Source organism: Amphiura filiformis, chromosome 20 (assembly GCF_039555335.1).
Source record: "Amphiura filiformis chromosome 20, Afil_fr2py, whole genome shotgun sequence".
Lineage (NCBI taxonomy): Eukaryota > Metazoa > Echinodermata > Ophiuroidea > Amphilepidida > Amphiuridae > Amphiura > Amphiura filiformis.
The window spans coordinates 38,089,207-38,111,270 of record NC_092647.1 but is presented as its reverse complement, the minus strand read 5'-3'; the positions used below and the strand labels follow the sequence as shown (position 1 = coordinate 38,111,270).

Sequence of the window (22,064 nt, the reverse complement as noted above, 5' to 3'; positions counted from 1 at the left end):
ACAATCTTTGCCACAATCAATAAGTAACTTGTAGTTCAAAATCCTGCCAAAGTATGCTTTGCGTAAAATAACTTGCATTTTTCATCAAAAGGGATACACTATTATGGAATAGAAACAATTACATAAGTCTACAACACGAGTTTATACTGTACATAAAATCCCTGGTGTATTTATACAAGAGCTGTATCTCATCAATGTGAACACCAGAAATTAGGATGTGTTTATAATATGGTACACACCAAAGGGTCCACACACCCCCTATGGAAGACATGACCTTAAATCTCCCACAAAGGGGTTGTAGATTTCAATTGGAGTCTCCCATTATGTAACCCCATTTGAAATTCACACTCCCTGGGTGGATGATCAAGGTCATGTCTCCCATGAGGGGTATATGGAACTTGATTTCAATTGGAAAATCCAATTATAGGATTGGCCAAGTGAACTATATAGTTTTGCAACAAAGCTGGAACTCACCCCCTTAAAAAAAAGTACAACAAAAATGCAAGTTGGGCAAAATTAAATTGATCTTTAGAATAGACATGTATACAAAAATATGTAAGCAACACCCTTCCCTCCATCCCAGTATTATTCAAGGGGCTTCATCAATATTTTGGATGGTTCCCTAACATGAAATGTAAGCTAAATTTAATTTAATACAAGTGCCTTACACCCGACATTGCTGACAATTTGTTCACTTCAAGTATAGACCTATTAATACCGAGATGCTCAAAGGATCAAACCATTCCAAGTGAGTTGAAATTGACAGATAAATTGAATTAGAATATGTGTACATCCATATCAAAAGGATGCACTTGTCGGTTGCTACATGTGTCTCATTTCACATAATAGCCAGGAGCAAATAAATACCAGACTCATCTCAAGCGGAGGTCACTTCAAATCGTCCCCAAGTCACACGGTTAAAGAATGTTCTCTGTACTCCTAAATCATGTGACTTAAGTTGGGGATGATTTGAAGTGACAGCCACTTGAGATGAATCTGGTATTTATTCCTAGCTATTATGTGAAAAGAGACATGTAGCAGCCGAAAAGTGCATCGTTTTGATATGGATGTACACATATAAGTTCTTTTGCAATTGATGCTTCAAACATAACCAAATGATTTAGCCAGTGCAACAAATGGAACCTGGTGCATTCCCAACTTTTTTACATAATCTGTCAAAATTGTTTAAAAAGTTTTGGAGGGGAAAAACGGAAGTTACATAATTCCATCAATTGTTTTATTTGGTCCTATGAAAACTGAACAATAGTGGTACTACAGGTATATTGCATCTAGTCTCAAGTTGAGAGTACTGGTAACGCCCATGCGTATATTCGTTTGCAGTCTTGAATCACACAAGCTTAACCCAATCTCCTGGGTGTAAACATGCGCGTAGACCGACGGTTTGTCCGCAAACTGATGACCACGTAAACGCACTGACGACACTCGCCTTGAGACTTGAAACTAGACACAGTATAATGTTGTGTTTTTACCAGCAAACATATCAGTAGGGAGGAGATAAGCGTAAAAATACATTTGTGTTCTTTAAAACAAAAAGCCACATAATTAAATTTACATCTTTTATTAAATCAACATGAAACTGAACACAGGGTTGGAGTTATCAAGATACTTGCCAACCACACCACCATTGTAAATTCACCAAACAAATTCCCTGAAATCCCTGAACAGTGCAACACACAAGCGCGCATTACATGGTTTGACAACTGAACTGTTCTCGCAGGATGTAAACATAGGAACACTGCAGATAGAGCACCAAAGCTCTTGGAGTTGCCGATAGGATGCCTGGCTTGTAGTTGAAAGCATTTAGAAACATTTCTCGCAACTGAGGTAAAAAAGTACTGGCTGTGTGTTTGGCAATGTTTATGACGACCAGCGAAGGATAGAGCTACCAGCTATCTCAAATCGTGTCAGAATCAGTGAGGCTTGACACCATGTAAAGAAACAGAAATTTGAAAGTAGTCTAGCCCCCCCCCCCCCAAGTTGCTCAAATGACACATCGGCGAAGTATCAACATAGTTAGTCTCTCAAAAATGATAACTTTGCTCCAAAAGACACAGATAAGTCGCAATTTCATTTCGGTAACAAAAGCTTCAGAATTTTTTGCGTTTAATTGGTGATGATTAAATGACTGAAGGATCTGTCGTTCCCAGTGTGATCATGGATGATAATACGTCTATTCACCTGTGGTCATGGGAAGTCTATAAATATTTGCCCTAGGTGGTAGCAGAGCAATATTTCACAATGTTGTTATCTACAATTTATCAACTGAAATTGCTACATTAACATGGACTTATCCTACTTGCAATTACAAAATATTAACAAATATATAACAGGCCTATTCTGGAAAAAAAACTAAGGAAAATAAAATATGGTACAAATATGTTAAAAATAAACAAAATGATTGGTTAGATAATAATAGCTTACTCATGTTTACAAACAGCTGAACTTGGAACACTCTTGGAAATGTTTTCCTTTTTTTTTGAAATATTACAATTGTACAACTACTTTCTCCCATAGCCTACTTCTTGAAGAATGACTGCCCAGCGCATCCACTTGGTGTACTGTAGGCACTGGCGCCAACTCCAAATCGAATAGTACACACTACTTCTTCACAATGCTGAGCAGTGCTATTGCCTTCAATACCGACGTATCGTCTTTTTTCCCCCTGTGATTTTAGGCAGTTTAAGAAGCAGACTTGGGGTGGAAGAAAAATATTTGGTTACTTTCTCATGATTGGTGCTTCTCTCTACAACAGTGATATCCATTAAAACAAGGCACAGTCTAGTGACATGGCTTGGTTGACATGATCGTCAGGGGTCAACCAGGGTCAACGGACTGCGGCATCAAGGTTGACAGTGCATATTTCATTTTGTATTGTATCACAAATTATACACATTGCAGAGACACTTTAAACAAAGACGGAAAGTGTCATGTCATGTCACTAGATTGTGCATTTTACCGTCACAATTAGATATCAAAACTAGCAATTTTACAGCTACCACAACGTGAAAGTGATGCAAGAAACTTAATAAAAAGCAAGATTTGATCAAAGTACAGGTGATCACCAGATGTAAACATGACAAATGTGTTCTTTTGGCTCACATAACCCAGTTCTGTGTGTTTTTTAGAGTGTTCTGGTGGGAGATACACAGCCCACATGGAATCATGATTTGGGTTTTGCTTTGGCTTCGTTCTCGTCGTCTTTGTTATCTGGTTCTGGGTGCCAAGTGAGTCTCTCTTCATAGAACGCTATTACTACTGCTGGACATTTCACGTTAGCCTCTTTGGCCCTCACTAAATCAGCTTCGTTGGAATCTTTCCTGTAAATCAGAAAAACAAAGACAATTTTTACAAAAAATTCCAAAAATAAGGTCTTCTCAAATTGGTCAATCAGAAACAGATCCGTCACAATGGAATCTCACATACAAAGATATATTGAAGTTACACAAGGGAACATAGAAAATCATAATCCAAGGATTTAACTCTTGCCAGCTCATCCCTCACGGTATATTGGTTCGGACACACGTTTCAAGACATATTTTTTGCATCCGATCTTCATTCTTTTCTAAATGCCATTTCTATTGCAAGCAATGCACCTCTACCTTAGGCCATCAAAATCTTGCATATTCAACTGTCAATACAGAGCAATTACAGCATGCGAATGGAAGACGTAACTAACATGCAACACACACTTTGCAAGTAGAAACTCTTTTTAGACACCCATGCTAAGGGTCAGTAATGGATGCTAAGTGTCACAGATGTCCACAATTCTTCCATGGTATTATTGCAGTAAATGTTTTAATTCTTCCATGGCAGGGACTGCCTTTTGAGTAGAGTGAGAGCAATCGCTCTCTACTGCTCTGCTTAAATCTGATATAGGAGAGTGATTTTTTGCTCTCCTTATTAGACCATTCTCCCCTTACATTCTGTTGTAAATGCTCTAAACAGCTCTCCTTGAAGGCTCCAGAGGAGGTATTTCATGCTCTCCTGCAAATTCCAAAAGACAGTCCCTGCCATGGTGTGTGCACATGCGCTGGGTGCGCTGTGTACGAGCGCGAATGCAGAAGTGATCACGCCGATTGCCTGATCGACAATCATGACAACATGGTAGACCCATTGGTCATCGGCGCAAGTAGAGGATACAGCCTCTTCTACGCAATCACCCAGGGCCTCCGATTCGACGAGAATCACAAAATCGACTCTCGTAATGATTCTCGTAAAATTTGTTGCGAGAATCAACTTCTTTCATTGAATCATGCAGTAAGTAAAGTGACTCAATTTTTTTCAATTCTCGCAAACTGGAACGAAACTGAGGCCCTGTCACCGATACCTGGACCACAGAAGAATTAAAATATTTACTTCAGATCGAAAATTCCTTAAAAATTCCTTACAAACATCCAAACAACTTCTGTAGTTTAAGGTGTAGAGCAAGTTATTTTCCAAAATATTAATAAAGTAGAGGTGGCAATGTCGGCATGAAAAGTTATGATTAGTAGGTTCCAAGTAGAGTTTCTTCCACTGATTCGGAGACATGCCTGAACACGGCAAAAGTTCCAAGTCAACAAAAACATCTGCAACTGAACAGGTTAGAAAACACATTCATGCAAATGTTTTCTAGTCAGAAACAAGTCTCCAAGTATTTCTACTTTTAGAACTGGGGCCCGAGCACTGATGAAGACCTCAACATCGCTGAATGCAGATGTTTTTGTTGACTTGGAACTTTCGCCGTGTTCAAGGATTATGTCCCACACAGCATTATATTTCAAGGCCTATGGCCTTATTTTGCTGCATGTCTCCGAATCAGTGGAAGAAACTCTACTTGGAACCTACTAATCAAGTTATTTTCCAAGGTATACTTTCAACTTCAAGTTCAAGAAACATTTATTAACCATGACTTTGACCATTTCCTTACCATTTCATGAGGAAAAGTAAATCACCATTATTTTCTGTTGCGCCAATAATCCTTTCTGGATGCATGCCTCTCTCAAAACCGGTTTTCCTCTTGTGTACGGGCACCGATGCTTCTGTTTCTTTCTTTTGTGATTTGGACGACCCGGATGCCTGCAAAAGAGTGAAATTTGAGCATTAAATGAAACAGCTTTGGTGGGTAATTTTAGAATTAAGAAGGAAACACTGGGAAATACACACAAAGAAAAGATAAGACTACAAAGATATTGACAGTGTACTCTTAGCCACCTACTCGTGTGCCCGTCAATTTAGATGGAGTTTTTGCAGGGGAGAGATAAAGGTGGCATTTATGTATACTAGGCATTTCAAGGGACCATAATTTCAACCTGCTTTAAAAAAGACTTTCTCAAAACTGTACAATTTTGCACTAAATTCCAACAAATGAGTTTCAGCCAATAACCAATTTTGGTGTTAAGGTCGTGCGTCATGAATTGGGGTATAGGAAAAGGTGGCGGTGTTACATTTTTTTCAGGACATTCTATACCAGATCTCAAGAATGAAGAGGGGTACTGAACTAGTTTTGGTCTCATTTTGTTTCTAATTTATCTAGCTAACACTTTTGAAAGTAACAACTTCACACTACATTTCCTTCTTGAGATATTGCAATTCAAACGAAGTAGTGTCAGGGGTGGCGGAGAATACGGTTGAGGCGAATACGGTTGAGGCATGTGTTAAAGTATAGGGAATATTGATTTTTAGTGCCTCTCGAATTTATTTTTTACTCTAACTTCGTAACCCAGCAAGGTATTGGGATGGATTATGTACCATTGTTTTGGTATTTATGTCTATAATGTGACCAATTTTACTCCAAGCTAGTTTAATTTGTTGTAAATGTGCTGCCTTCTGTGTCATGGGTTCTAGGCTTTTCCTATACGTTACTGTACTAAGCATGCATTTATGCTCCGAAATGTTCTGAATGTCATATTTCTTGAATAAGTTACCCTACTTCTGTAATTTAAGTTATCATTTCTTAAAAGGAAATTTGATGAGGAATTCAAATATGCCATTGGTTTTTGTGTAGGGCATGAAGGAAAAAAGTTTTGATTGAAAATATAATAAAAATCATAAAAATTTTGTACGACTTTTGAACACCCTATATCTCAGTTAGGCAACATAACTCATTATTACAAGTTTACTTTTTTTGAAAGTCTACAATGTTATTAGCACATCTAAAAAGGTTTTAACAGACCAGGTGTTTATGTTAGTAAATAAGAGAGGAACAAAATTGTATACTTTTTGTAACCAAAATTTAACTTTTCCACCCTATATGACATTTGTGGCACCCTGTATATTGACCAAATATTTGTATGTGTGTATTCCTGGTACTCTAAGCTTTACAGTGATATATAATTTTATAGGGTTTTGATGAATAGAATATGAATTAGAGCAGTTTAAGTACAAACACATGTAAATTGTTGAATTTTTTAGTATGTAACGCATTTGGCCCCCAATTCATGGCGCACGACCTTAAACTAACCCAGTCAAAAAAAGACGCACACAATATTTACCCAGATTATCAAACTAGTCCTAGTCGAAACCATCTGGGGGAATTCTTCTCCCGTCTAAATATACGCTACCGGTATTATAAAACGTTGAAAAATGTTGATAATTTTCAATGTACCACACATAGCAACAGCATACTATGGGCTATTCCAGTTGAAATCTGTGACAGTACACTCCCTATGGTCAAAAACATAATCTCCGACATACAGGGTGTAGTTTTCAAATGTAGTGACCCACTCAGGTACATCGTAACCCAATTTGAAATTAGCACTCCCTGTGTATAAGGTCATCTTCTATAGGGATGTATGAATTTCAACTGGAATAGTCCATAGCAACTATGCATCCCAACTTACATCTTTGGATTTCTTTTTTGCCGACTCTCCAGCGCCATTTACTGTTGACGGTCGTTTCTTCTGTTTTTCTGCTTCTTTCTTTGCCTCCCTCTCTTCCCTCTTCTTCCTCTCAAATTCTTCAATCAGTTCAGAACAATCCAAGTTCTCCTTTGGTTCCCATGTGTTCTCATCACTGTACACAAATAAAATAAGAATTCATTTTTTTAACCAAACCTAAAGGAGGAAGCTACCTTCTAAGTTCTAACAATTTCCAATACATATCAAAGTTAAACCATTTGTTTCACTGGAAACCAGGAGTAAAATTAGAAAATTATTATAATAATTACCGTAACCACCCAGGTATAAGCCCACCTTCGGCTATAAGCCCACTCCCTATTTTTTCAAAACATTCTGGGAACAAGGGTGCACTCAGGTATAAGCCCACTACTAAATTTTGGCCAAGTGGGTCAGTCCATGTCAAAACAGCCTGAGTGTACACCCACCCTCTTGGATTATGCTCTCCTTTGGCTCAGGGGTACCTTTCATGGACCCCTAGGTGAGGTCACAAGAAAAAAATTCAAATTCCATTTCGTTTCCGAATGGCGGGCCATCTAAGTTTGGCGACCTTGACCAAAATTGGGAATTTAAGGTGTCCAAATGACAAAGCGCTCTCTTTGAGAGGCATTTTCTTCTTAATTAAATCAGTTGTGACCCTCTTTTTGAATGTGGTCACTCACTGGCTGTGTCTAAAATGCCTAATGCCAAAAAGATTGATTTGAATTTAGTTGGGATTTCAGAGGGGGTCAAATCAGCACTTCATACTGTTCAATCAAATTATCTTTGATTTTGAAGGACCCATGATAATGCCACAGTGCACTTATAGGTCCTAATTATGTTCAGAATGGATTAACCATGTGCCAATGTCTATGAGCAATTCAAAAAAAGGGAAATTTCTAGACCCCCTACAGAATTTTAGGCCCCCCTAAAGTGGTTCAGCCTTAAAATCGGCAAATTTTGACACCTAATAACTTTAGGTGTACACCAGATATGAATTTCTAGTCTTTTGCATCTGAAAGAATGTAGTCTAATGTTACTAGGAACATAAGATTTGTTTTGTATTTTTTGTGTTTTGATACTTTCAAAAAGGTCGTTGACCTATGAACATTTTTTCGTCATAGCGCCCTCCTGAAAGGTCTGACACATAACAAACTATACATTTTGGAATCCTCATGACCATACGAGTAATTTGATATATTACTTGACATAATTGGGAGCATTCTGAAAATTTGACCCCATATCCTGTACTTTGCATGTGCATCGTTGCCAGGAAGTGCATTTTTGACCCCCTTAAAAATCCATACAGAGGATTAGAAAGTAGTTTTTTCTTATTACTTAACTCAAGAGCAACTTGAAATATCAGGATAAATAATACAAATGGCTATAAAGTGATCAAAAATATAAAAAAATATCATACTAAAATTGGCATTTTGTACCGTATCCTGTATGCATGGTATGTTAGGCAAAAATGACTATTTTTGAAAGCGTCAACTTAATACTAAAACACAAAAAATACAAAACAAATCTTATGTTCCTAGTAACATTAAACTACATTCTTTCAGATGCAAAAGACTAGAAATTCATATCTGGTGTACACCTAAAGTTATTAGGGGTCAAAATTTGCCGACTTTAAGTGCCATTTGTGGCTGAACCACTTTAGGGGTGGCCTAAAATTCTGTAGGGGTCTAGAAATTTCTCTTTTTTTGAATTGCTCATAGACATTGGCATATGGTTAATCCATTCTGAACATAATTAGGACCTATAAGTGCACTGTGACATTATCATGGGTCCTTCAAAATCAAGATAATTTGATTGAACAGTACGAAGTGCTGATTTTGACCCCCTCTGAAATCCCAACGAAATTCAAATCTATCTTTTTTGGCATTAGGTATTTCAGACACAGCCAGTGAGTGACCACATTCAAAAAAGAGGATCACAACTGATTCAATTAAGAAGAAAGTGCCCCTCAAAGAGAGCACTTTGTCATTTGGACCCCTTAAATTCACAATTTTGGTCGAGGTCGCCAAACTTTGATTGCCCGCCATTCGCAAATCGCAATGGAATTTGAATTTTTTTCTTGTGACCTCACCTAGGGATCCATGAAAGGTACCCCTGAGCCAAAGGAGAGCAAAATCCAAGAGGGTGGGTGTACACTCAATCTGTTTCGACATGGACTGACCCAAGTTCTTAAATCAAATCAATGCTTTGCTCTCATATTTAAGAACAAATATAAAAAAATATCAGTTGATAATTAACATTCCACATTTATAATTTTAAGAAATTGACATAGATGATAGAAATTACTGGTACATTGGGCATACAAATGGGGGATGATTGTTCTTATTTTTAAATTCACACAATAGACCATTCCCCGGTTATAAGCCCACCCCCATTTTTGAAGTGAAATCTGCCATCTAGGGGGGTGGGCTTATACCCAAGTGGAAGTGGTTACGGTATATGCAGAAGAAATGTAATATGAACCAAGTTACATGTATGAAATACACTGTACAAGTCAATGAAGTCATGCGCTGGTGCATGTGAGTGTAAGTTGAAACCTGGAAGATAACATGAAAATTAGGTTCAGAACAATGATTCTGGTCATCTGACCGTTGTTTAGGAATAACAATAGGGGATTTGTTCACACCCTCACAAAAACGTACCACCAGTGTGAAAATAAAAGCTTTTCTACCAGGACTCAGTTTGGGAATAAAGTAAGTTCTGGTTCACCCCAATTTAGTTGGGACCAGGACTTGCATTTGTTTTAATAAAATTCAGAATTTAAGCCAAAATTGTCTAATATCCAATGGCACAGTTCAATAATAATAGCTAAAATTCCGACTCCATTGCAGTGAAACCCCATTTTGGTTCACCATTTCCTATTTCTTGAGTACTGGTAACTGTATGGTGACATGCTATTATTGCTATGGTTCAGGACAAAAAGTGTAGTCTGGTGTTGTCATTTCTCAATGGGCTACCATAGGCAACTCATGGGCCTGAAACAAGGTCTGTAGCCTGCTTATTTTCACCCTTGCATCACCGCCATGAGAAATCTGGCATGGACTGTTCATGTTAAGTTTTAAATATTGTTGTATCATATTCTTGAAATAATAAGCGTGTTTTCATCAGCATACATTTTGCTTGAGTGGTTAACCAGAGTCGTTGGCCCAGAGTCGTTGACCACCATTACTCTGACATCTTTGTAAACTGATTAAGACAATTATTAGCCTTGGCTGACACCAAAATACTGTAATGTGTAAAAGTGGAAATTGTTTTGTGCAAGTTGCCAATTTTACCTTTTTCTCTTGTTTCCAAGTTTCCTTGTACATGGAACTATACACAAGAATAATTCGCGCATTGTTATTTTCACGGTAGAAGCTTGGAACATGAAAAATCTAAAAATAAATGTAACACTAAAATTTCCACTTTTACAGTACTTACACAATTACCAGCAATAACCAATTATAAATCGATTGCTTGGAGCACAATGGCCTCATCCCAATGGCATAGTTCAATAACCTCAATTAAACACTCATAGTGCAAAATTTGACCTCAAGTTGCAGAGTATGAGTTTTGTACCCAAATTTTTAAGGTCATTCAATGAATGTACAAATGTATTGGGGTTAAAGAACTGTGCCCTGATAGATGAACATGTTGTGGATCCGAGTGAAAAGGTCGACTGCATTTTTTTTGGAACAATTGAAAGTTTAGATTACATGGGAAAAATCAGGTGTGCATTTCAAGTATTGTTTTTTCTACATGTATCTACGGATCATGATGGTAATTCAACTCAAATGAATAATTTTACATTTGAATTTGATATAAAGAAAAACTTATATTTTGGACAAAAATTAAAGTGTTCTTTTTAACAGTTTTGTACACCAAATTTTTGTAAACCAATTAACCAAACAATATTGGAACTTTAGTTCTGTGCCTTTTAACACCTTTGTGCTCCCAACAATTTGTAACTAAAATATCAGTTTTAAAGCAGTTAGTGTCCATGCTATTTTACCATTATTAACAAGATGTTATTAGTCTAGGCACCGGAGTTTCGCGCAATTCAAAACAGCAAAAAGCACTGGCACCTTTTCAAAATGCGAAAAAAAAAAAAAAAAAATAGGTCAAAATGCGCTAAAATGCGTGATCCCCAGTTATCAATGCAAAACACGAAAAAACATCGGTAAAACAATGGCATGTCAATCAATTACTGAACGACTTCGGTTCATTTCCAAAATAAAGATGGCGACCATCACAAATCGTCGATCGAAATGTCGAAAGCAAGGGCAAATTTCCCCACATTATGCTTGGTTTAATGATCGTTATTTGTATTTTGATGTACATAAGTGAAGTTAGAACCAATATTGCGTGAATTTTCTTGTAAATGCTGCCGATTTGGGGCATAAAATCGTAAGTTTTAACTTTAAGCTTATCGATGGGTCAAAATCGTGAACATTCTCGATGGAACCCAAAATGCGCTTTGGACACCCAAATGCGCGAAAATGTGCGCTTTTGCGCGAACCGCGCAAAACTCCGGTGCCTATATTAGTCCTTAGAACTGATGTGTGCACTAGTCAGAAAAATTACGTTATGTTCACAATGCAAAAAACACAGAAACTGACAATTCTCAGCATTCGATTTTCCTGGTGTAGCAGAGCAAACTGCGCTCCCCATTTTGGACAACCTGCTAAACACATTTCAGCTTGTATAGCATTTTTTTGTACAATGTAAACATATATGCTAAAAGAAGAACAGCACCTAAATAATGTTTTCGATAAAAATTACTATGCAAATATTTAACCCTTCCACGCAACATGTCCTCATATGAGGTCAGATATAAAATAAAAATGTAATATCAACCCCTCATCTTAAATATGCAATGCAGCAGTACAATGTCAAGAGAGGGCAGCATGCACTCTTGAGCTTTTGTAAATTGCCTACAGGTTCTGTTGACCCCACAAGCACAATTCTACAATTGGGATTCTACATGCATACATGTACGCTAAAATATGATCACTGGATTCAGCCTAATTCCTAACCTGTTAAAAGGCATAGTTATGTGACAACATTTTTTTATTCATAATGGAAAGTTGGAAACAACTATATTGTGACAATTATTTTAGAATACGGTACTTGAAAATAGTGAAAAAATAAAGTGTGATGTGCCCTGAGTAATTTAATTTAATTTAATTATTTAACTTTGTTTACAAGCTGAAAGTATGTCATGAGATGGGAAAGCCCCTTGTACGTGCAAGATAATGGTGTGGAAAGTCATTTTGGAATTCCCCAAATTATTGTAAACAAAGTCAGAGCTATGTTTGGAACTTGGAAAGCCCCAGTTCATTATTGCACCATCAGGAAAACCCCCCAGGAAGTGATGTAATGTGAAAGGTGAATGTGTATTATTAATATTGGGAAATCCCAAGATTGCAGCAATGTTGTGAAAATGTGATTGAAGTAATGGTTTATTAATAGATGATGGGTTTTTTGCATGAGTACTGATATAAAAAGCTGGAGACTTTTGTTGGGACTTTACAGAATGCCGTGGGAGATTGAGATATTCCACATGTGTGTAATGGTCTTCGTGCTTCAAAAAAGAAGTACATTTTAACCAGTTTATATAGCCAATAATTGAGCTAATTTTAATACAGCAACGAAGAAGACAGCGAGCACACAAAAGTGCTCTTCCTCATCAAAGGATTAAAAGTTCTTCTGTCAAATTGCTGGAGTTTGCTGGGTTTGTGAAGGCCACGCATCTGTCAAAAACAGCGGAGCTGTGTTAAAGAAACCTGTTCCCTGGAAAAAGAGTGATTGGTGAAAGAAACACCATTTTTGGAGAAAGCAGCGCAAGGAGATATATTTGTGAAGAAAGCAGCGCAAGGAGATATATTTGTGGAGATAGCAGCGCAAAGGAGATTGGAGGAAGCATCATCATTTTCGTATGAGGATTTTATGTGCAAGGATTTATAAATGCAAGTGTACGATGGACTTAGCTGATTTTCGCAGAACAAGTGAATAAGGATATATTACATCAGTCGTCCAGAACATTGCAAGAACTCTAGGATCACCAACAAGAAGACAGCTGGTTAAGTACTGATATAGTAAAACTGTCATTGTGTGATTTTATTGTATATGCGATATTGTTATTATATGTACCAATCATACTCTGTTTTCAATTAAAGACTTAGATTTTGTTAGCTTAAACAAACAGTGTATTTGTGTTGTGCATTCGTGTGAGTTCGGGAAAAGGTGATTTTGGCCTTGAGTCAAGTACGACTCGTAACAAAAGTGTCCTCAAATGAGGATGTTGCGCCATTGAGGAGGTGTCTTACTATAGCGCCCTCCCGTCCTCATAGAGGACACTGTGCATTTAAAAATGTAACATTTACCATGTTGGTATAGGAAAGTACAATGAAGTAGGCCTACTACAGAGTGGATGTATTAATGATGTGTAGTTCAACTTGAGTTGTTGAACTCTAATTAGGTTAATTCATGATCTCTACGCACTTAATAACACCTGGTTGAATTTGAATTCTAGTTATTCATGAAATATAATTCGCAAGTTGTAATTCATGAACTCTTAATTCATTTGTTGAGTTGTTTCTGTTTTTGCCTGCCGTCCTTTATTTTGTAAAGTTCAATAATATTTCTACATCATTTTTATTTAGCCCAAGTTTTTAACATTTTGACCCAATTTCTGTTATTTCAGGTTTTTATAATGGAGCCAAGTGACATCTCTGTGGCAGCACAATGTCCTCATACGCACGAGGACATTGTGCACAACTAATTTAAAACAAATCACTGAAACAAACATGTGGCAGTAGATGAGTATTTAAATAGTAATACCGGCCCCATGACATGTCTGCCCGACCTTGCTCGGGATCTTGTCCCCGTGTGCAAACACTTGCGTCAAAAATGAAAGTTTGTTCACCCCATTAATCTCTTACACCAGTTCGGTAATTGCGCTGTAGTACCCTGATAGTGTAGGCTTCTATGGCAGAGCTGTTTTCACCACTGTACTATTTATGTCAGCTTACGTAACATCGGGCCGGGGGTTTCTTAACTGCTGTGAGGTAAACATTAGTTTAAGGGCACACATGCACTCTCTTTAATTTGTCATAAAGCAAATCATTACAATATTACCAGAGCTGAAACAAAAGTTTCTCAGATAGAGTCCGTCCAACTAGGGTTCAATTTGATCAACTCATGGCAATTTGACATTTTTGGTTCAACAAATATCTGCAAAACGACTATAAACTATTTCTCTGAACTAATTGGTACTACATGTAGACAGAAATTACAGAATTGCAACACAATACAAGAGTTTTGTGTACAAATATTAGGGTGCTAAAAGTGATCACAAGTGCTTTTAAAAAGAATAGATGATTGAACAACAGGGGTCGGGTCGGGATAAATTTTCTCATGTAATGATATCAGTTTGGGGGCACTAATAATTCACAAACGTCTCAGATATCAAATACTCTTGAAGCGTCATGTCACATAACAGTATCATATTTCAGAGACGTCTCATAAATCACATACTCCCTAGTTTCAAAACCCAGTCGCAAACGATATTAGTAATTTTGGTGAACGTGCGAGCGCAGTGGGAATAATTTTATGAGTAGGCCTTATCAGGGTTGTAGCTAGCCCAAGTTGAGTGCCTGCTAATTTTACTATCCAATTCATGAATTAGAGCGCAGGCTATGTTACTCTTGGGATTTTTTTACCTCAAAACTTATTATAATACGCTCAGCTTCGTTCCGATGTGCTGCATTGAGTGCCCAGCTGTTAACAAAGCTCGACGTATGTGATATCAGACCCCGTATGTGAAATCACTGACCTGTCTTTGAAATCAGAGACATCTGTGAATTACGAGTGCCCCCAAACTGATATCTTTTCTTCCTAGTTTTCATGGCCAGGGTGGGTGGGTGGGTGTATTATGTAAGTGAGCATCAACCAATTTATAGCACTTCAATTTGGTCTGCTTTTTTTTTTGTCATTGCATTTTTTTTAGTGCAATAGAAACTGATATATGTCAAATAATGAGCAAAAGGCATGGAAAAACTGGGGAATTTGGGAACCCCATCTGGGAAGTTTGGTATCAAAATAATTTTCTCCAATTTTTAATGGACTGATCCAACATTTTAGTAAAATGGTTTATAATTTTCAGAAGTTCTTTTAAATCCGAATTTGGTCAGGTGTCAGATAAATTGAGCATTTCTTTATTTTATCAGATATAAACACATCAACAAAAATAAGTCCGCCTCACAATATTTTGTCATAGCATTGTAAAGTTTCGTTTTGTACCAATCAAACTAACTTTGAAATAGTTATATGACTGTTTACTAAATGTTGTGTGAAAATGAGAGATTTCCATGACTTCAGGGCTGAATGAGCCCATATTGAAGACAAAAACTGCCCTTTTCAAAAGTCACAAAGTAGGCCTATGCTTGTCACAAAAGTTGATTCATGGCTTGTCACTAATGCAAAACCCATGTGGACTGTGGTTGAGTGCAGTTTAAAATCCTCACCAAGTGAACAAGTGATCATTCAGCCATGCAAATCCCCATCTTGATGCAGAGCTCAGCACATTGAGTGATAAGATGGTCACGGTCAGTCTCATTCCTTGTCCCAATACACCTTGCAGTTAACAAGCATAGACCTACTTTGTGACTTTTGGAACAGGCAGTTTCTGTCTTTTAATTTGGGCTTATTCAGCCATGAAGTCATTGACATCTTTCATTTTCACACAACACTTAGCAAACAGTAATATAATTATTTCTCAGTTAGTTTTATTGGTACAAAGTTTTATTCTACGATGTTATGGCGTAATTTTGAGAGGGAGACTTATTTCTTTTGATGTGTTTAGATGTAAATGTCAAATGTCCAATATTTGACATCATGACTGCACCAGTCCCATAATTCAAATATGCAGTAATGGAGATGGCTGTGGATTATAAATTACGTATTTGCCTCCACCAGGGATTGAACTATGGATCTCTTGCACTAGAGTCAAAGACCTTATCCACCGCGCCACACTGGTATTTATACCAGGAATCGAACCATGGACTTCTTGCACCAGAGTCGAAAATCTAAAACTGCTAGTTCACGCCGATATTTATAGGGTCAGTTTTTAGCCTACTTTTTTGTATTGTGTTAAATTGCTAAATGCATCATGGTCAACATAATCTTGCTATTCCTTGACTTGGTTTGTTGCAAAACAAAGGACAGTTCTTTGAAAGCATTTTCATTTTGCAGGGACTTCATGTATGCACAGTTAGGCAGTTGTTGTGTTCCCTGCAAAATGTTGATACCTTCAAATTTGTACTATTCCCCGTTTTGCCAAATGAGTGAGAGAAAATGTCTACATTTGTAGTTGTTCCCTGCCCAGAGACAAATTAATTCAAACAAAAATTAGTAGAGGATTTATAACACGGTGATATATTACTAGATGAATTGCAGAGAGTAGGTCTGAAATTCGTAACATAACGATTCGACAACACTCAACAACTTGTTCACAAAAAGCAGACCAAGAAAGAAGTGTACCCCAACCAACCAAGCCAATCCCACTGGCAAACAAAAATGGCCAAACTTACTCGGTAAAACCTTGCCATTTTAGGAAGTACTCCAGTCGGCCATTCTTGATACGTTTATCCAAAACCTTCTCTACCGAGAACTCCGGGGTGCTATCCTCGGATTCGGACTCTGCTTGCTTTTTTGGGTCGCTCTTTGGGGTTCGAACCATGATGTTTGGCCGTCTTTCTTTATCTCAATCACAGGTGTACTAGCTGTGCAAAACCACACCCTCAGCATAGGATGGTGGTGTTGAAGTTTAATCTGAATTGATAAGATGAATAGTAAGCAATAAATTTCAGAATGTAATGAGAATGAACTTACTGTGAATAGCCTTGCCATTTGAGTAAATATTCTATCCTTCCTTTGCTTAGTTCCCTCCTGTCTAAGATCGCCTCAACTGTGTAGCCTTCCTCCTCCCCGCTTTCGCTCACTTCAGACTCCGACTCTTTCCTCTTTTCTGCCGGGTTCTTAGTACGCCCCATCGTGGATGTTGTTTTGGATTTACTCATAGAGAGGCCAGAGAGTTCTGTTTGATGAAAGTCTTCTGATCTCGCTATTTGAACTCACCCAGCGGGATCCTTTGCCGACTTATTTATACTCTGCTTCTCTGCGAACATTGAAATGGAAGCAGAACAGGTTTAATGAACAGTTCAAAGTAATAAGCGCCATGGTCAGTGCTAGAACCAAACACAAACTTATGCAGGCCAATAATTGGACCCTGATTTGAAAAATAAAAGCTATGGCCACACAGACCAGCTTTATTCCTAAAAGGCTGAAAAGAACACGCACAAAGGCAATCAATGCAATGGTGCGTTGTATGGTAAATTTATCAGTGACCCTTGCCAAGGGACAATTAAGACCAAGGGCCCCATGGTCTTAATTGTTCAAGTAATCAAATTATGCAACACTCATGACGGGTTGGAATGTTAATCCTAAGATGCATAGTTACGAATTGAGAAAAACAAGTGTTATTCTAAAAATCAGGCTTGAGAATACATTTCAATGAAAAAAAGGAACACCCTGAACAAAAAAAAAAGAAAAAAAAAAGAAAAAAGAAACAATTCTGACAGAAATAGCCCAAGGATATGCAATTGCATGCAGATGAATTTACAATGTTAAGGGGGTACTACACCCTGTGGTAAATTGTGACTATTTTTTGCACTTTTCTCAAAAATAATAACACACTGGTAACAAAAGTTATGTATATTATTGGGGCAAGGAATCCAATTACTACACTGAAATTTCAGTGACTCAAGACAAGCGGTTCAGTATATATGATAGGAAAAGAGGTACATCCTAGCGGTACCTTATTTTTTATCATAAATAACGAACCGCTTGACTTGGGTCACTGAAATTCAAGTGTAGTAATTGGATTCCTTGCCCCTATAATATACATAACTTTTGTTACCAGTGTGCTATTAGTTTTTGAGAAAAATGCAAAATTAGACACAAATTTATCTAGGGGTGTAGTACCCCCTTAAGGGGTCACTTTTCTGTATGTACGCAAAAGGCCCTGAAACTGCACTGCAGTTACACTTTACAGTACATGTAGATATGGCGCTGCACTCAAGAAAGTACAGTTGTTCAGCAAACTTGGATCATATTTCATGACATTATTTGAAAAATCATTGCTGGATGAAAGAGCGAAAATAATACACCGGTACGTTTGAACAAAATTATGCATTGATTTTATTTTTATTGCTAAATTCGCCGATGTCGCTCTTTTCTGTATTCAGCATCAATCAGCACTGCACTGAATTACTGAATACAACACATTTCTGTAGTCATCACATGGACATGGATGGTACGTATGCACGCATGTCGCATCTTCATGTTTTTACAGAACAGGTATCAATAATCAAGTGCACGTGTACACATTATGTCACTAACTATCATGCTATTGTGAGCAATTTAAAAGGGCATTTCGTGATCCACAGCATCATCCCCGCACTTTTCTCGAAAAAAGTTGAGATTTTTATATCACTTCAGCTACACTACTGGAATCTCGCTCTGGCTACATAATGAATGTTTGGTCGCATGTCATAAGTTGGGTACAATTTCCATTACATGGTCAAAAATGACAAAAAATTAATTTTTGGATATGTTTATATTGAAAACCTGTAATAATTAACACCATTTTAAACCTTATCACATGCTTAATTTTTGAGATAATGCTTAATTACTAATTAATTAATACACAGGTGTCTATGTAAATCTCAATTTTCAAATGCATTTTTCTCAAATCGCACCTCAATTTAATACATAAATGACTGTAAAATTTTTATTTTATGCAAGAATGTCATCAGATTTGGAGGATATGGTCTCAATACATTAATGCTTCAAATGAACTAAACTGAGCTCAAAAAGAAACTTATAATTTTTCACAAGGTCATATCTTGAAATCCTGTCCATCAAATTGAACCAAAATTACACACAGGTTTACTTCAATACTCTACTCTTAACACATGTCAGTAACCAAGCAGTTATCCAACTGACACAACAGCAAAATGCACTGACATGGAACAGCTTCCTGGACCACATTCACAGCCCAGCCCTGTTTCATGAAAAAAGTGTATGAAAAGCAGAAAGCAGCACCGTTTTATCATCTGTGCAAGGATCTTGTGTGCATTCTCACAGATTTTTTGTGCTGGGTGCCAAATGTTGGGCTGTGAAAGTGGGGGAACTTCCAGGAAGCTGTCCCATGACAGTGCATTTTGCTGTTGTGCCAGTTGGACAACTGCTTAGTTACTGACATGTGTTTTGAGTAGAGTATTAAAGTAATCCTGTGTGTAATTTTGGTTCATTTTGATTGACACTATTTTAAGATATGACCTTGTGATTCACAAGTTGTAAGTATCTTTTTCAGCTCAGTTTATTTAAAATAATTGTATGTATGTTAATTACATTGTGAAGGTCAATGACCTTTTTACGAGCAATTAGCGAGACGGTTATTCTATTATTTTAGGAAATGAATATCAAGAAGAGAAATGTACATTAGCATGTTGCTAAAAATACTGAAATTAACTAGGATTTTATTAAAAATTAAAAAAAATGGAACATATAACCATTTAAGGTGGTACTACACCCCTTGATAAATTTGTGACTATTTTTGCACAAAAATAATAACACATTGGTAACAAAAGTTATGTAAATTATAGGGGTATTAGGAATCAAGTTACTACACTGGAATTTCAGTGACTCAAGACAAGCGGTATACTTTATTTATGATAAAAGAGGTACCGCTAGAATGTACCTCATTTTTTAACTGTAATGAACCCCTTGTCTTGAATCACTGAAATTTCAGTGAAGTATATTGGATTCCTTGCCCCAATAACATACATAACTTTTGTTACCAGTGTGTACACAAAAATGTAGTAATTTTGTAGAACTTTACTTTTTGAGAAAAATGCAAAATTAGTAACAAAATTTATAAGGGGGTGTAGTACCACCTTAAGTAGTCAGTAATTCAGCATCGAAGTGGTTACGTAATTCTCTTGGTTACCGGATCACGCTATTTTGATATGCCTTCAAGTGCCATATACTTTGTGTGGTGATTGTTTCGATCGTGGTTCATAACTCAAGCGTGTGATCCCGTTGACATAGTAACATTACGTAACTTCGATACTGAATTGTTATAGTTGTACAAATTCAACATTCAAAGCTGTCAATACATCATACCCTCACTAGATTTGAAAAAGTAACCAGTAGTTTTGACATGCTGACATGTGAATTTTCACATATAGGCCCTATTGCACACTCCGATCCCGGTGGGTTCAGTTTGTATTTTTAAAAGGTAGGACGTATGACCGCTCTCAAGGATTTGAAAATGACCCTATTTCACGGGGAATCGAGGACATCTGCAGCAATTTTACCCCTATTTTGCTGCGAAATCAAGGAAAATTTTCCCCAAATACCTCCCCTATTTTTATCATTTCGATGACGCATTTTCATTTCACCCCCTTATCACGAGGAATCGAGGACATTTTTCCGAAATAAATACCCCTATTTTTACCATTTCAAGGACGCTTTTGAATTTTTCCCCCTATTTCACGGGGAAATGAGGACAATTTTTATCGGAAAAAATACCCTATCAATTTTTGTGTGGAACTACTAAAAAACGGACAGAAAAAATACAAAAAACAAAAACTGTAGCGGTATTATCGCGGACGAAAGTCTTAGAAATACACCCTATTTTTCATTTCAAGGACAGTTTTGCTCCAAAACACCCCTAATTTGGACAATCGCGAACAATTTTGTCCTTGAAAATTCTGCGGGCATTTCATGAAAAGTACCCCTAATTGGAACCATCATGCGTACATTGTCAGTGAAGACTGAACCCACCGGGCTCCGATCCCGCATCCGCCTGCTCCTCCACCCCGCTGGCATTTTTCATTTCAACTGATGTGATTTTTTTACTGAATAATGTATAATTATATGCTTCAGTAGATTGAAAGGGTATAAAATTAGGCTTAAAATGAGGTATCAACCACTGCTGTAGGATACGGGGTAATAATACGGAAAGCCAATCAAATTTGTATCACAATTTTCAGAAAAGTGTAACCCCTCCACCCTTTTTGCATACCCAACTTATGACATGCGACCGTTTATGTACAAAATATTTCTTGCAGATTAATTCGTTTAGCAAAGATATCGTGAAATTTGAATTTCGTACTGGTATAACAGAACGAAATTACAACACTCTATCATGTCTAGACTAGTCTATGCCATGGAGAAGTTACACATAATCGTGCATAACTCGCAAACGCAAAATCGGAATCAACTGAAATTTTGGGAATAAACTTTTTTCGTGGATATCTACTGAAAGTGTCATAAAAAGAGGATGCTAGGATCACGAAGTACTGAAATGCAAGCCAACTGCAATTAATCTGTGTATAATTGCCTGGTGCATAATTCAGCAACCATGACATGCTGTATGCAATTTGCATATTTTGATGTCATACAACACATGACAAGTTATGAACATAACAATGATCTGGCGTTTTCAATTTACAAAGAAACCCTTCACAAAATTCCTTAATTCTTCGTTAGAATATAATAATTTGACTGATCACTCCCTGTATATCGTAATTTAAAGCAGGAATTCAGCTTGCTGTATGAAAACAAAAGATGGGAAAATTTAAGCTTTCATTGCATGTCATGTGAATGACACTTTTGGAGTTCCCCCATGACAAAACACACGTTTTTTAGACAGCATTAATGAACCCATTATTTGATATGACAACTTTGTTAACATCTGTACAGCTTAACAAACCTCTTAAGGAAGTAGTCTTGTGGTCAAAGCTTGTAATATTTCTTCAAGCGTGCACAAACTCACCGGTTTCACTTCCACAAATTTGGTGATCGTCTTGACCTTTTGAAAGGGTAACGCGGGAAATAGCTCAATGACCCGTGTGTGAGCGTCCTCTGCTGTTTGACACGTGGATTGACAAAGTGTATAAAAAAGCTACGGAAGCTTATTTTGGACATATGATAAAATAAAATACGAGATGTTTTGATCGATTCTTTGGGTGTTTGTTTGTCATTTGACGTGGTGTTTGTTTATTTGTTGGCTGTTTATGTGGGGTATTTGCTTGTTTTATTTTATTTATTCATTTG

General features: G+C 37.1%; 1 protein-coding gene across 4 annotated transcripts; it reads right to left on the bottom strand.

Moving 5' to 3' along the window:
- Positions 1–1,189: 1,189 nt before the first annotated feature.
- LOC140142823 (chromobox protein homolog 5-like) lies at positions 1,190–21,888 on the bottom strand. 4 transcript variants are annotated; one of them, XM_072164832.1, is made up of 5 exons: positions 21,784–21,888; positions 16,770–17,055; positions 6,843–7,014; positions 4,931–5,079; positions 1,190–3,338 (listed from the first exon to the last, which is right to left on the bottom strand). In XM_072164832.1, exons 2-5 carry the CDS (start codon positions 16,955–16,957, stop codon positions 3,182–3,184), a joined length of 666 nt encoding a protein of 221 aa, XP_072020933.1. In that variant the 5' UTR covers positions 16,958–17,055; positions 21,784–21,888; the 3' UTR covers positions 1,190–3,181. The 4 variants fall into 4 exon arrangements, with proteins under 4 accessions (XP_072020933.1, XP_072020935.1, XP_072020932.1 ...); XM_072164834.1 differs by lacking the exon at positions 16,770–17,055 and adding an exon at positions 16,469–16,709 and having other exon boundaries at positions 21,784–21,885; XM_072164831.1 differs by having other exon boundaries at positions 21,721–21,862.
- Between the last annotated feature and the right edge of the window lie 176 nt (positions 21,889–22,064).

Bases quoted from the DNA above. Each gene is read 5' to 3' on its own strand.
- LOC140142823 (XM_072164832.1), bottom strand. From the start codon at position 16,957: ATGAGTAAATCCAAAACAACATCCACGATGGGGCGTACTAAGAACCCG. The intron at 5,080-6,842 runs GTAAGTTGGGAT...ACTCTTTTGCAG, and splicing joins CAAAAAAGAAATCCAAAGAT to GCATCCGGGTCGTCCAAATC. The intron at 3,339-4,930 runs GTAAGGAAATGG...TCTGATTTACAG, and splicing joins TTACTTTTCCTCATGAAATG to GAAAGATTCCAACGAAGCTG.